The 16,200-nt window shown below is 38.9% G+C and overlaps 1 protein-coding gene across 3 annotated transcripts in view; it reads right to left on the bottom strand.

The window, feature by feature from the left end:
- Positions 1-16,200, bottom strand: part of FGF13 (fibroblast growth factor 13) — a 540,850-nt gene that overhangs the window by 47,648 nt on the left and 477,002 nt on the right. For all 3 annotated transcript variants that reach the window (XM_004380939.1, XM_004380940.1, XM_004380941.1), the window contains 2 exons: positions 14,478-14,588; positions 8,861-8,964 (listed from right to left, as the gene is read on the bottom strand). In XM_004380939.1, coding sequence (XP_004380996.1) covers positions 8,861-8,964; positions 14,478-14,588 — 215 coding nt within the window. The remainder of the gene's footprint in view (positions 1-8,860; positions 8,965-14,477; positions 14,589-16,200) is intronic.

The following is a 16,200-nucleotide window of genomic DNA, read 5'->3' as shown; positions in this document are numbered from 1 at the left end:
AAAAAAAAAAAGAAAAAAAAAAAACTTGTACAAATGCTACTATAAACCCACTGCCGCCAAGTCGATTCCAACTCGTAGCAACCCTATAGGACAGAGTAGAACTGCCCCATAAGGTTTCCAAGGCTGTAATCTTTATGAAAGCAGACCGCTATATCTTTCCTCCATTGAGCGGCTGGTGGGTTTGAACTTCCAGCCTCTCGGTCAGCAGCTGAGCGTGTTAACCATTTGCACCACTCAAGGACTCCCATGCCTCAAAATACCAACTGCTAATAATATATCTTGCATTTATTATAGCTCCAAGAAGTTGCATCTCTGTCTATGGGTCAGCATTGTTTCTCTGCAGCAGCATGAAATTATAGAAAAAATGGGGAGATAAACTTTCCCGTGTCCTTGTGTAAACATGTGAGGTAGACTCTGATATATCCAAAAGCTCTGGTTGGTTAAATCCGACCAGTGTTGCCCAAATAGGAGAACTATTTTTTTTTTAAAGAGTCACACATTTGTACACTTTTTAAAGTACTTCAGCCTACACTGTCTCTTGCTATAATTGAAAACCATTCTCCATATTATTCAATTTTACCTCCCCTGAACATACAAACATGGTTTTAATATGATCTGGTAAAGACTGTGGGGCTAAATATCAAAATATGTATTGCTTCATACAACTGATAAATGTCCATAATGATGCATTCCCACCCCCACCCCATCCCCAAGGGCATTCAAATAGTTTCCCTATATGGAATTTTCTTACAGTGAGTTCTGGGCTAAAAATAGTATTGCCCGGCTGCAGAGCTGGGGATGAAACAGTCTATGCCAATGCTCCCTGTAGTAGATCAACTGTGAACGGTCAGGGCTCTGAACTTCAGAAGACTCTCCTTATGTAGACTGTAAGCTCCACACGTTGTCAGTATGGATCACTGGGACCACTACTGGGGTGCCTAGCATCTCGTGGCTGTTCAACAGAGATCTGCTGATTGATTGGTTGACAAAGCTCCTGGACCATTTCATGCCTCAGGTTCCTTGGGAGTTTAGATGTGTGGCTGGGCTGAAACTAGAAGAATGAAAGACCACAAGTATACAAGCGCTTAGCTTCAGGTCTCCTCCAGCCTCTACCTCTATCTTCAGCGCGTAGAGCCTGCAAAGAGGCACTTTTGTTAACATTTCTATTATACTGAATTGTGTTACCACTTAGGCAGGAACCAGGAAATACTTTATACAATATTCTTGAGAATTCTTTAATCAGACCAACAACCAAACACTCCAAGAGGGACTTTTGTTCTTGTTGTTGTGGTTGGTTGCTGTTGAGGCGGCTTCAACCCATAGCAACCTCATGTATAACAAAGCAAAACACTGTCCGGTCCTGCGGCCTTGCTGATTTGGTGGCCAGGTTATGGCGATGAATTTGTTATGTATTAAGATTTTTTTTGGTTATGTCTGCTGTATACAGTAAGGTTTTGCCTGTTCAACATTTCATTTTTAAAAGCCATTAGTATCATTTCCTGGTGTCTTGCTGACAATTATGAAAGTATTATGGGACAATTCATACCCTCGCTGTTAAACATTCCTCTGTATTACTACAGTCTAAGTTTGGGGTTGTCATTTATATTTGACTTACAAAGGCTTATAATATTTTTCCCCCACAAGTAAAAATGGACATTGGCCCTAATTTTGACAACCCGTGTCAGATGCTGTGCCAGAAGTCCTATACACAGCTAAGGCCCTTATGGAAGGGGGTGTTATGTGTTGTGACTACTGGCTCTACGTGATATCCACCCAGGAAATCAACTGAGGCTTTCCCAGTCATTCCACTTCCAGGACTGTCAAAAGCAGTAAGCATCAGAGTATCTGATGAATAACTTAATCAGAATTTTAGCACAGACCTGTTATCTAGTCACACATTCAGCCTGGCAAAACATATTAAACGTATTAGTCAGGGACTTGCCAGCTATTAACCTTGGTTACAGCTATTATAATGATCAGAGAAATGCTTGAATTCCAAGTTTCCCTGTTCGGAAGTCATAATTCCCTTGCAGCAACATAAACCATCAAAAACAAAGTTGTTGCCTTCATTTATTTTCTCTGGTCTCTCAGTAATTCACTCTTATATAATATTGAAATATTAGCACTTGAGAGGATCCATGAAATTGGGACTTATAACTTATTTTTAATATTCAAATGGCCTGCCAGTAACAATGTGATTGCACTTTAGTTTTTACTATACAACACATTTCTATTCATTCTTTCAATGAATATATATTAAAAACATACTTTTGGCTGAACACTGCTCTATGATGGGGGGGGCGGGTGTGTGGAGAGAAAACAAATCAGTAACTAGTTAGCAAGTATGTGATTTGCCAGCCAAACGATTTCAAACCATAAGATTCACAGACGGAAGCACAACAGGAAAAAAACGTCCTGATGAAGTCTGTTACATTTTTTCTATCACACTGTAGATCAAAATTATACAAATTGGAAGGCAAGGACTAAAAGCAATGTCTGTACCAAGAGCTGAGACGCACTGGGCAATCACATTAAATGTAGCTTAAAAGTCTTTTTTTGTTTCCTTTCATGAGCCTACTAAGTATTACCAAATATGTCACTACCGCAATCTCTAAAGATATTAACTATTTGAATTGGGTATACATTTAAAACTTAGATTAAAGGAATTCTAATATACTTAGTGTTATAATATCAAAACAGCAACGCATATGAGATTGTTTTTCCATTTGTCTTTCATATGCGTGCGCACACACACTCACTCGTGTGTGTATGTGTGTGTGTATGTAACTCCCTTAGATCTAGCTTTACTTGTTAGAATTCCTCTTAGTCGTTCCTGCCAATTATTTTATTCTTAAGCTCCAAGAGACCAGCTTTTTCCTACAAAATGAGTTTAGCTTCTGAGTTGAAGTCATGAAGTACTCTTTCAAATATGTGCCCTGTGACCTCTCATTTGGATTATTTTTTTCAACTTGGCCTCAAAAACACAATACAGAGCCAACTGTACTCTATTTAGCTACAATCACTATTGTCTCCTTGATTTCTGAGAAAGTACCATCCTTATACCAAAGAAACTAGACCTTCAAGCTGAAAAAGTTTCTAGCTTTGGCTATTTTTTTTTTACAGGGACCATAAAGAGAAGGCACTTGACTCTGAAGATACAAACAACCAGATTTATCTAATTTCATATTCAAATAACGCCAAGCGAGATCTTCTTTCACATTCGAATGAAACTTCCACTAACTGGAAAGAGTACTAAACATGTGAAGTTATCTGTGACTGGGGAAATGTATTCTGGGCCTGAAAATGATGCGGATTCACTGGTGTTCTGAAGGAAAATCTAAGATGAATACAGTTTTTGTTCTGCTTTGTTTTTTGGGTATATTTTTCACTACAGTAATTTTAATGACTTCTAACTCAAAAGCACCAGCACAATAACTGAAAGTATCTTTGAAACATAAAATCTAGCTCCTTGAGCTAGCACAGTCATTCAGGAACAAATAAAAGGGGCTTGTTTTCTCAGCGTTTCTTCCTGTCAAATAATTTAATTCTCCACATTTCCCATTTTTAGTGATCCACTCAGAAATATATGTATACGTGCGTATATATAATTATCCTTACAATCTAGTAATCTGACCAGCACATGCTAATCAACACATTTCATTCCAGAGCCATGAAATACTGCACCAAAACTGAGACCTTAAGTTTTGATAGTCAATACTTCTCTAATTTTATATTAAATAACGCAAATTCAACAATTTGTGATCTAAGTGAAGTATACAAATTAAAAAAAAAGCTGTAATCAAAAGGAATTAGAATTTCTTGCTGCCTATACTTTTTGGTGTGATATTTTGATTCACTAAACATCATTTTCTTCTATATTGAATATGATACTGCTTGTGTTCATTTTAAATCCATTTCCTTTTATAATTGAGTCAATCCCATTTCCCTAAAGTGCTTTAATGATTAAACCAGTGCGTTCCCTTTAATTCTATTAAATTTGTAAGCATTCTATGAGGTCGCCATGAGTCGGAATTGACTCGACAGCAACTGGCTTTGGTTTTATTAAAACAGATGCCAGGACAATAACAATATTTTCAAATTTAAGGCTCTTGATTTTCTATAGCTAATGTTTATTTCAAGCAGTTTTGAAATATTTATTGCAAATAATTTTATGCTATTACATATTTATACTATTGCGTTTTAAGGAACTCTTGAAGGCTTGTGTCAAACTCGGAATGGTTGGTAAAGAAAAACGAAAGGTAAGAACTAAGTTCTGTATGCACAACGAATAATAGTTTCCTTACATTTTCAGAGAGACTTCAGAGTAAAAATGTTATGAAATAAGGGCTAATTATGATTCTCTGTGCCACAGATGGTTTCTCACTGCCACTTGAGCCCACATCAAGTCTGTCCCCCATGGCAACAAGAAAAAAAGAGGGGAAGGTGCAGTGCAAGAATCCTGAGATTAATCATGGAAATCAAATTGCTATCTCTGTAGCAATAATGTGGAGGTGCTGTTTCTTTTCTTAACGGACAAAGGGGGAAAAAAGAAATGGTAAAAATGTAAAATGGAATTTAAAAGAAATTGAGGGATGTAGAAGCAGAAATGCAAAAGAGAAGACAAAAAAGAACAGGTGATAAAGTAAGAAAGCACTTCCAAAGATCAGCATTTTCCATCACATCTCAAGAAAGTCGTTCAGAAATACAAAGGCAATTTCTTTGCAAGAGCAGAAAAAGAAGATCCACATCAGAAATTTTGGATAAAGGACAAAGTGCATATAAATTCCTGGTGTCCATCTTCAATGGGGGTCCTCAGCGCTATTCAGCAATCATTTTTCTTAGTCCCAGATCAGTTGACACATTAGCACCACCTGGGCAGTTCTAAAAAATATTCATACGCAGATCCCACTCAGATATTCTGATATAATTGGTCTGGATGCAGCACAGGGAATAGTATTTTTTAAAGGTTCCCAGGTGATTCTAAACGGTAGCTAAGGTTGAGAACCATTGCTTGCCTAGAGTCTAGGGGCTGGCAAACATTTTCTGTAAAGGGGCAGATAGTAAATAATATAGGCTTTGTGAGCCATAAGGTCTCTGTTTTGAAACTATTCACCTCTGCTGTTGTACTGCAAAAGCAGCCGCAGACAATAAATAAATGAACGGGCATGGCTGTGTTCCAATAAAACTTTATTTACAAAAACAGGTGGTGGGCCAGATTTGGCCCATGAGTCATAGTTTGTTCACCCCTGATCATTAGACTGTTTTCTCCCCTTTCCTAAAACAGCTGTTCCAAACCTTCACCTACCCCATCCCTATGCCCCAGACTACCAGCAGATGACTTCACATTATACTTCAGGGGGAAATAGAGGTCATCTGGCAGGAAGTCCTTCAACTTCCTGGTCTATCACCCGCAGATTTAGTCTACCTACATCAGCATCTGTCTTCATCTTCAGCTGTCTTATCCTTAACCAAAGAACCCTCAAAGCCTTCTTCAACTCTGTGTCCTCCTCTAAATACTCATCCATGTCTCCCCTTCCCTTAGCAATTCTATATCTACTGCCTACCTCCTCTCTTCCCATTCACTTCTCAAGACACTACAGTCCGGTTTCTGTCCTCGCCCCTCTACTGAAAAGTGTTCTTGCCAAGGTCACCGATGACCTTCATAAGGCAATTTCTTAGTTCTTGTCTTTTTTTTCCCCTTTGAAGCATTTGACATTGCTAACTGTTCTGAGAACTCTCTCCTCACTTAGATTTTTCAATACCATGATATCTGCCATAATCAGTTCTTCTTCTGCTGGCCCCTTCCATTCTAGTTTTCCCCAAAATTATTTGGCAAACTCTCTTCTTATGCTACACATTTTCTCAACTATTCTCATGGCATCAACCTCCACCTACATGTGATAACTCCCAAATGTTACCTCTAGCTCACATCCTTTTCTTGACCTCTAGGTCCATATTTTCAAAAAATCTATTGCAAGCTTTACTCAGGTTATCTTCTTCCCTAATTCTTCTCTTTTTCCTTTATTACCCCCTCTTGGTCAATAACTTCACCATCTAGTCAACTGCCAAAGGGGAAATTCTCCCTTTCCCTACGGTCCCTGCCACCCCACTGAATACCATTGTACAAATTTTTAAAAATGTCTCTATCTGAAGACACTTTACTTCTATCCATGCAGTGAATGGCACCCCCTAGCACTGTGCAGTACATAACATGTAAAATCATATACGGTGGTGCTACTTTCCTTACAAATACAACCTAGTCATCAGATCCTGTCGATTCTAACCCCAAAATAGCTCACGAACCCATCTTCTTTTTACTATTTCCACGGCAACTGCTTTAGGGCAGACCCTAGTGACCGCTCACCAAGATTATCTGCAATAACTGCCTAACAGTTTTTTTTTCCCAGTTGCCCACATCAGTAGCCCCTTATTTCCTTTGATGATTTTTGCTTCCTCCTCAGACCATTGTCCATTCCTATTTTATCATTGTTAAGAGGCAGCTAATAACACAGCACACAGCATGTCTGTAGCAGACGTGTCATGGTTTCATGCAAGGGGAGGGTGATCCTTTCTCTTTGGGTGCCTTCTCTTTTTGATGAAGCATGGTATTTTGTTGAGCTATCTGGCCTCAGCAATACAAGCAGCTGAAGTCATTAGGACAGACTCTATCCTAATAGAGTCTGGGTACCGCAGTTTAAATAAGATAACCTCAAAATGGAGTGCCCATTGAGGACAGTGAAGGGACGCCAAACCACAATCATCAAGAAGTAACGGAACTGGAAATTTTCTGCTGGAGAAAACTCAGATTCCTTTTCTGGGGCACACAAATTTATATTTATTTTTTTCCCTATATGAACTCCATGATTATCAGGCGCCTTTTCTCCTTACTAAGGGAGCCCTGGTGGTGCAGTGGTTAAAATCTACGACTGCTAACCAAAAGGTTGGCAGTTCGAATCCATCAGCCACTCCTTGGAAACCCTATGGGGCCACTCTACTCTGTCCTATAGGGTTGCTATGAGTCGCAATCAACTCGACGGCAATAGGTTTTGGTTTTTTCCCTTACTAAAAACACATTTCCTTTTCCTTAATAAGAAATGCTTACAAAGTGTTCCCGATTGTACTGTCTATTGACTAGTCCATCATGAAAAGGAGACCCACCAATCTACCATGTTCACATTCCCCTGGAAATCTTTCTTGGAAATGAGCTCACATTGACATTCACCAGTTTGTTGGAACAATGGGCAATGTGAAAGGCAGGCTACAAGATTTTTATATCAGTTCCCTAAATGTAATAGTAAATGCTTTAATTTTCTTAAGTGGGGTCACCTGGCATATTACCGCACTTAACTGACTTCTTCCCATTCTTACTTAAATATTATTTACAAAATGTGCTTTTTTAAATTGTATTGCTGCAAGATTTTTTTTTAAATTCACCCCTTCTCATTAGAGTACCACAATGTTGATCACAATCCAGTGAAATTTTGCCACAATTAGTGATTATTTCCTATACCAGCTGGCACTGACTTTCTCAAAAGTATGTGCAGTGCATTACAGTTCCTTCACTTGGCTGCATAATAGTTTCAGAAAGCAGACATTTATTTACTTAAAAACCTACCTTTGTATCTGGTCCTGATGAGGTACTTTGTTGACCTAAATGAGGTTAATTGAAGTCCTCCATTATTGAATTCTTTTACCTTAATGCATACATCTGAAAAATAAATCCTTTTGCCTCCTGTATATAATATTTCACAACACTGCATTAATAAAATGACAGATGACATAAAGTTTGCAGGAAGTTCCAATCTTTCTTTTAGTAAAAATAAAACCCCTGCATTGATTAGACAACCAGACAGTTGTAATAGCCTGATGGGAATGCTGACAGTAACCAGCGTTTGAAGCTTATGCTGATAAGTAATCTTATGTGGCCACATGAAATGGGCTACCTGATTTACCAAGTGTCTAAGTCCTTTGTGGTCTGACTTACTCTTCTTCTACTTCTCCTCCCCATCTTGGCCTCTGAAAAGTAGGGTTAGAACATGGTTTCTACCATGTCTGCCCAGAGTCTTTCTACACGCTAGGCTCCGAAATAAACAGGGAGAAGAACAGCGGAGAAAGGTAAGCGTTTTACATGCCATTTGAGGCAAAGACTGCTATGGTCTTCAAGGCTAGGAGTAGGAAGTTTGGCAAACAATTTTCTCCACTTGTTAATATCTTATTCTTTTCTTAAAAGATATGGATTAAAAAGAAAGATTAAAAAACTCATGTATTAAATGATCTGTAATCTGCAACTAGATCTAATGATGAGAAAGAAATCCTAACCCTGGTATTAGACCATGTAGGCGTCTGCCTATATTTAAATATTAAAATATTTAAAAAACTTAATTTGACCCCATGTTCCTTATTGAATTGTAGTCTACATTGTTTATAAATTTGCCTATAAAAAGTTCCATTTTTCCTTCTGTTCACTCTAAATTTGTAAGAAAAAGGCAAACAGGAATTTGCATGTAAGGAGAGGTTACACTGTGCTTGGTAGAAAAAAAGTACTTAGAGACAGACCACCACCATGTCCTACATGAAATAAGGATATGAAATAAAACTCCCGGAACACATCCAGAACTGTTCTGTATGTAAGAATGTTCAGTGGGTCTTTGATGTTTTACTGAAACTATTAGTTTCAAATGATTAATGAGTAGATAATTTTCACAGGAAGTTAATTTGTCCTTTCCAATGTGGTATTTCCATCAAGGACCCTTTTCCACTTATTAAAGAAATCCGCAATGATAGCACAAATAAAGCATACTTTATTTCATATCAGATGAAAACTAGAGTGGTCAAAACACGCGCAGAGTGGAAGGCTTACCGAGGTGTACAAGTAGCCCTCGCTGTTCATTGCCAAATACAGCTTGGTTTGAACTCCTTGAATGGCCACCACACGAAGACCCACAGGGATGAGGTTAAACAGAGCTGAAATGAACAAAAATGGGAAACGGATATTACAATTCTGAATTGTACAGCTTTTCAGTATTTTGGTGCAGAAATGTCCCAAAGTGCGGAGACACCACACACACACACACACAGACACAGACACACACAGACAGACAGACAAGGCCTCATTCTCCATGTGGGTTATACTTGATTCTTGGTTGCAGTCACATAACTGGAGCTATAACTACGAATTGTCAAACACTCTGTGGAAAATGGAAGACTTGGTCACAATTCCATGGTTTGTATTATGCTGGAGGTGGGGATCTCGATGCCCCTGGAAAGATCCAGTTCTAGGAATTGGCCTGTACGTGAAATAGCTTCAACTTTCAACGAACTAAGATTTTAAACTGCTCCCCTACCTAAGTTTTGAAATGTACAGACACAGTTAAGCTGCTCCTTGGGTGGAGATTCCTAGAATCTTAGAAGAGACACTAGTCCAAATGCAACAACCCAGAAATAAATCCAGACCTTGAAAATGATGTCCTTTTGTAGTCTTATGTTCCTGGAGTAGTATTTCTTAAAGAACCTACATTTTCCACGATAGGACTGAGAGGAGTACTAGCTTTTCGTTTCCAGGAGAAAAGGCTACAGAAATGAAAATAACGAAGACGAGAAAAGTTTATCTTTATTTGCAAAATAGTTGCAAGTGGGCAGCCTGTGGGTGCCAGAGAGGTCTTCATTTCTCCATTTGAGGGTTTAACTGTGTGAAACTTACACCCAGGCTCTCCTCACAGTTACACACCACTCACTGGAGAAAACCAGGGGGCGTCCTCCCCCTACCAGCTGTCTACTCCCTCCCACACTGTGAATAAAAATAAAACAGTACATTTTTAAAACGTAGTGCTTGTCACACACATCTTCTGAAAACAGCCTGTGCACCTCTCTCTCTCAGGAGTCACAGACCCATGTTGGTGATTTTTGCCTTGGTGTGTAAGTTTGCTGAGAATGAGAAATCGGTCTGCTACCATTTCTGTGAACGAGAATGCAAACCAGTCACCCCATGGGTAAGAAGAGTTTTTCTGGGCTCTCTCATCCCTGTGCATATACAGTTTGCTGCAGTAGGTGGGGTAACATGGATGAGAAATACTAATGAAGAACTAAATACTCGTTGGTGAACTTACAATGGATCCACCCCTTAAAATCAAGGTGTTCCCAAAAAGGAGCCAGGACACATTGTACAGTCCAAAATACAAGTGTTCCTACCACACGCCACTGGTGGCACTTCATGCCATACTCATCATATTAAGAGCTGTGCCCTAATGTTACGTGAGGTAAAGGGAAGTAATTGCACAGATTGCAAGTCAGGAGCTCATGCTATCTTTGACAAAGCAATGCACAGGAGGGAGGACTGATATCTTTGTGTGTGTCACGAATATGTCATCTCGCTTTCTGTTGATGATGCCTTGCTCAAAGCAGGTGCTTAACACGCATTTGTGGACTGATAGCAATCTGTATGGTGAAAAGCTGGTAATGTTTTTGGAAACTAATAGAGCACAAACCCATTATATAAAAGGTCATAGTTTAAATATTTTTAGATCAAAAAAACAAAACCCTCTGTAAGAGCTTGATTGAAGAGCCATCCCGCTACATACCACTAGGCAACTAGGACACCAGCATATTTCTGAATCCTAGTTTTGACATAGTAATAGATGACAGAGAAGGAGAAATGAAATTCGGAATTGCGTCTAGAACCACATTTTCTACACTATTCTGAACCTTCTTAGTCCTCTTAATGCAGCTTGTAACATGCAAAAGAGAGAAACAGAGAGAGACAAAGAGTGAGAGATGGACTAAATTTTCACCTTATGCCTCTACCCACTCTCTGATGTGGGTTTTAATGAGCAGTGAAATGTTGAAATTCCAAACATCAGACAAAAGAAGGAGGAAGAGAAGCAAAGAACATCAGTAATCCATGCCTGGGATCATCGACTTCTGAATTACGGTATTAACTATAGAGTAGAGCGTGAATTCTGTACCCTCTACCATAAATTTCTATGAAGCTGGATTCAAAACCACAAAACACCATTCCAAAACAAAACCTTGAAGGGAGCCACAAAAGTGGAGAGTGGCTGGTCATAGTAGTCTAATACTTTCTTTTCTTTAGACATTCAAAATAGATCATAAAGTGGGTTGGCATAAAGTCCATATAAAAGGGAAAGACCTTCCAGATAAAAATGCTAAGAAATTATATCAGAGGTGAGCTTGCTTCCTATAAACCTTTGTTTCAAAAGCCTCTTATAATAAGGCTTTGTTTCTCCAAGTCTGGAGTACTTCTTCATGGATTTAAGATATTATTTTGATCAGGATGAAATTATTCTAAATATGAGAAGAAAATCATTGCTTTCATTGGTGTATCTAAAACATTAAATAATACCAAAACTCTCTTCTTCCATTTCAGTCCAAGTCTTGAAGAAGCTGTTCATGAATAAAGGGCTTTTGTTTCTTATTTGTTTTCTGTTAAGCCTACATAAAAACAAAATCCATACAGTTGGCGCTCAATATTTGCTGAATACGATGCTGAAGCCATGCTACTTCATCAGTTGGACCAAGATCAATCTCTCAAAGGAAATACTGTTTATTATTTGAAAATATCTTAATGTAGATTGGAAAGACGTGACATGTTGAACTGGTAATGCTACTGCAGGCTTGAAGGGAAAGGCGAAACTACTCTTTTAAAATAACCTTCATTACACCCAAGGCAGATATAATAAAACTAGTCATGAAATGTCTATCATTGTTTCCTTCTAAGGGGGAAATACATAATTTATAATGGTTGATGTGCTCTCGATGATATTTTATTGGACTGACATTTAGCATTGTAATAAATCTGCATAAGGTAAGCTTAAATGCATAATATCAACCATATGTTTTTAGAAATGGATATACCTAGGCAAATGTGAACCGAACTAATTTGTTTTCTCATGATCATGCCTACCATGTCAGGGAAAAAAAAAACAAACAAACATAAAACCACTCAAATGGAACTAAATGAGATAAATATAAAGAAAATTTAAAAAGGATAAGAAAAATATACACCTAATACCAGGACAACATATTAGGGGAAACACTATATAAATGAGTGATAGTTGGAAAAAAAAAAACAGCTTCTTGTTTCAATCATTTAAAACAAATTAATTAAATAAGTAATGCCAATAAAATTGCTTGGCTCATGGGGGAAAAATAAATTTTGATGGCTAGAACTTCTATTTTGATACATCATTTTAATCATTAAACATTCATGTTTCATGACGGATATGCCTCACAATATCCTCAATGGGGCAGCTAAGCCAGGTCCCCTGTCTCTGGTCACACTTGGCATCGGGGGTAGAGTCAAGCCCCATGGACGTGCTATTTCTTTTCAGATACTTTCCAGGTGTATGCATCATGATAGGGCAGTACTTACCATTGGATGACTTACCTCTCATTATTTCAGTCTGCCTGAACCCAGATTCTGGGCATCAGACTATGCTCTTCAAAACTCTCACAATATCATTACTACAGAGAAACGCTATGCCATGTCAGAGTTTTAAGACAACCAAAGGCAGGAGCTATGCATATGTAGGATTGAAAAGCAAAACCTACTATGTGATTTAAAGTTCCATAGTTCAATGAATATACTACGTGTGTGTATTATATATATATACACACATATCCTATGGATTCCAAAAACCAAATCAAACCCACTGCCGTCGAGTCGTAGAGACCCTATAGGACAGGCCAGAACTGCCCCATATGGTTTCCAAGACTGTAAATGTTTTAAGGAAGTAGACTGCCACATCTTTCTCCTGCAGAGTGGCTGGTAGGTTCGAACCACCGACCTATGGTTAGCAGCCGAGGGCTTTAAACACTGTGCCACCAGGGCTCCTCATAGATATACATATATATGACTACATACAGTGTGATCTTGATGAGTCTGGCATATCACTGTTGACAAGGGCACAACAAATGAATGAATCGTCTAATTTCGTTTCTTTCTCAGGAAACACACATGATCACTGGACCCAAAATATGTTTTCTCTGATTTGGACCTAGAGAAGATGTTAAAATTTAGATGGGTGAATACTTGACTGGGTGGAGCTCCTTGACAGCTAATTGTGAATCTCCCTTCAATAATGCTTAACAGACCTATTAGCATATGCCCCCAGTTCCTTTCCCCAAATACAGATATGTGCATACAATTTATGTAAATGTTTTATTACTGACCATTATGTACTAGTTTATGTTATATGATTACAGTAAAACCCTCTGGTGACACTTGTCTAATTCTTTGAAATAGAAGAGTATGCATGAAAAAAAAATCTAGGATACTCATCGTAGAACTTCAAGATCATGACGGTAACATAGCATTTTGGAAAAGAGTGAAGACCCAATTAGCTTGGATGTTTTTCATCCGAGGTACCAACAGAGCTTTCTTCAAGGGTAACTGAAGGTGACTTCCTCTTGAGGTCATAACTTGGCCATCAGCCCAGGAAGCATTCCTAAAAGGTGTGGAAGCCTTTAACACTTAACATTGGGACCCTGTTCTGTGGCCGTGCTGTCTAGAGCCCTGCATCTCTGAAGAAGCTGCTGAGTACTCATTAGCATTCAGACCTGCTTCCCTTGGCTGCTTTCTCAGCCGACAATAGGAATATTTCTGCGAAATTACCAGAATCTAGCGGAAACGCAGTACAAATTGGGGAAAACAGGGAATGAACTATGAGAACTGAGTGTTTCTGTCTCATGGAACATTTTATAAGTCTGCAGATATCTGTAAATTACCAGAAAACACCAATGATTACCATTGAAGTGAGGGTTCCACTTGTGTGAGTGTATGTTTTCATTATGCCATGTAAATAAGGCACATGTAATAAAAACTTACGGAACATCATGGAATGACCGTACTTGAATAAAACTGATTTTATTTTTGATCTGTTTCCTTTTGAGGTTCACCATTATGGTCTCCAATTTGGTCTTTACTTAAACAGCGGTTAAAAATAAAGCCCTACATGAAATCCCTTTACCCACCTGGGAAACTATCTCCAAGTTAAAATCCCAATTAGTCTCAGTGTTATCATGGGGTGGGGGGGTAGAAGTGAAAGCCTGTAATGATGAACTTCCGTATCATGAAACTGCTCCTCTCTCTTGGGATGAGACTGGCTCTTGAGAGTGGAGATAACATGCTATTTAAGGATCAACGTGTGGGTGAGTAAATTTTCTGTGGGAAAAAAGTAATAAAATCCAAAGGACAGTCATAAATCTATCTAGATTACCATGGAGATGACATTTGGGCTGTTCCTCAGATGGTGTCAACAATATTTGCTAGAGTTCACTCTTTTGGATATTTTCATCTCCAACTTCCTTTAGGATAACTGTGTCAACAGGATTATATCGTGTGACTATAGTTCACATCCCCTTCAGGATTCGGCAAGGGCAGTTTATTCAAAATAAATAAACAACAAGATCACAGTGTCAACAACACACTGGAATACACTATTTATTTTACAGTTACTTACTGTAAGTGCTGTCCTCGTCTTTGGTGCCATCAATGGTTCCATCACCCTGCAGCTGCAAGTGGTAGCCTTGTCGGCTGTACAGTTTGGTAACTATACCCTTAAGCTGTGGCTCTGCAAAGAGAACAAGGGCTTGGATCAATTGGGACGATGTGCATATGTAGTTGCAAAGTCTCAGAAGTCAACATTTTCATTTCATTTACAAATTTCACTGGAAAAGGTCAAACTACGGCTGTTTTAGAGAGTCTTCTGGAAGAAAGAAAACAAGATCCCAAGTTTCAGAATAAACCTCCACACTGCAGGCACATTTGCTTTCTACCTCACCCCATTGGTAAAGCCGAAATGCTTCAGTCAGCTTCTGCTAGCATGGTTCTACCACTTACTCTCTTTCATTGAGCATTCGGAATGGGTTGGCATATTCTGCCTTTTAACAACGTGCCACTTTTCATGTGGAAGGAAAAGGAGAAATACCAAGACAATTTTGAGTTGTTTGCCAACCAGGAACCAAAACCCCACAGCCCAAGGTTTCGTTCAGAACTACTGCAATTTGAATAAAGAGTCCTCTCCATTCTAAGAAGGTTGAAAATGCACTCTTAGCAAAATAAAAAACCATCACCATATCATATCATATTAATTATCCTTAGGGAAAATAGGTGCAAAAACAGTGGGGTTTTTTGTTGGTAGGGAGAAAAGCAAATTAGTTCGTACTTATTTTCAAACTTAGTATCAGAAATCGGGTTACCCAAATACGTGTTGTTAATTAAAATGATTTTCAATTATGACCCACCATCAATTAATAAATTACCTAATTTACCAATAACTACCCTGTTTTCCAAAATTTGCTTTTATTGAATACAGACACCTGTGCTGAAATAGTATTTATGTGATTATTTGGGTCACATTATCATGCTTTTCAGCCATTTAAGCCTTTTTTAAAACAAGCCTAATTTTATAGAGAATGCATTAAAAACTTTGTGCAAACAGAAAAGGCATATCTGCATTTCCACTCCAGGGTATGAAGAACGCACAAAAAGAGAAATGACACATTGATCAATGGAGAAGTCTGATTTTCTGTAATATTTATCTAGTTAAAGGCAAGAAAACAGTATAAAGGATTCATTTCGTTAAAAATGGCCTAACAAGCTGCATGTTCTCAGAAAGGTCCACCTTGACGCAACCTGCCACCTACAGCTGTGTGAATGTCCGCTGACACTGGAATATCCGGCTACTCTTATCACTGAATAGGTTCAAAAGGATCGACAATCTGATTAAGAGTTTAAGCTCCCTCTTCACTCTTGCATTTTAGTAGCAAGTAACCACAGTTCCACTAGCCTAACCAGATCACTAAAGCTCTTTGCCACAAGGCCCTAGGAATCCTCCCCCACACCCCAACCAAAGGGAACATTTCAAAGCTGCATCACAAGTCTGTCCCTATAAGCTTCAAAGTGATCAAAGAAACCGGATGCCTAGACAGCAGAAGCCCACGTCCCTTGGGGATGGCAGCCAGAGAGGAAGGGGCAGATGGGCAGGCTGGAGGGAGGCAAGAGAGGGATTCCCCGGGCTCTCCAGGGGGCAGTGGCGTCTGCCCAGCTCCGCGCTTGCAATTTCCACGCCACATACACACAGACACACACAGACACAGACACAGACACAGACACAGACACACACACACAGACACAGACACACACACACACACACACACACACACACACACACACACACACAC

Source organism: Trichechus manatus, unplaced genomic scaffold (assembly GCF_000243295.1).
Source record: "Trichechus manatus latirostris isolate Lorelei unplaced genomic scaffold, TriManLat1.0 scaffold00079, whole genome shotgun sequence".
NCBI classification, from domain to species: Eukaryota; Metazoa; Chordata; class Mammalia; order Sirenia; family Trichechidae; genus Trichechus; species Trichechus manatus.
Note: the sequence above shows the minus strand (reverse complement) of the source record. Positions and strands in the feature narration are given on the sequence as shown.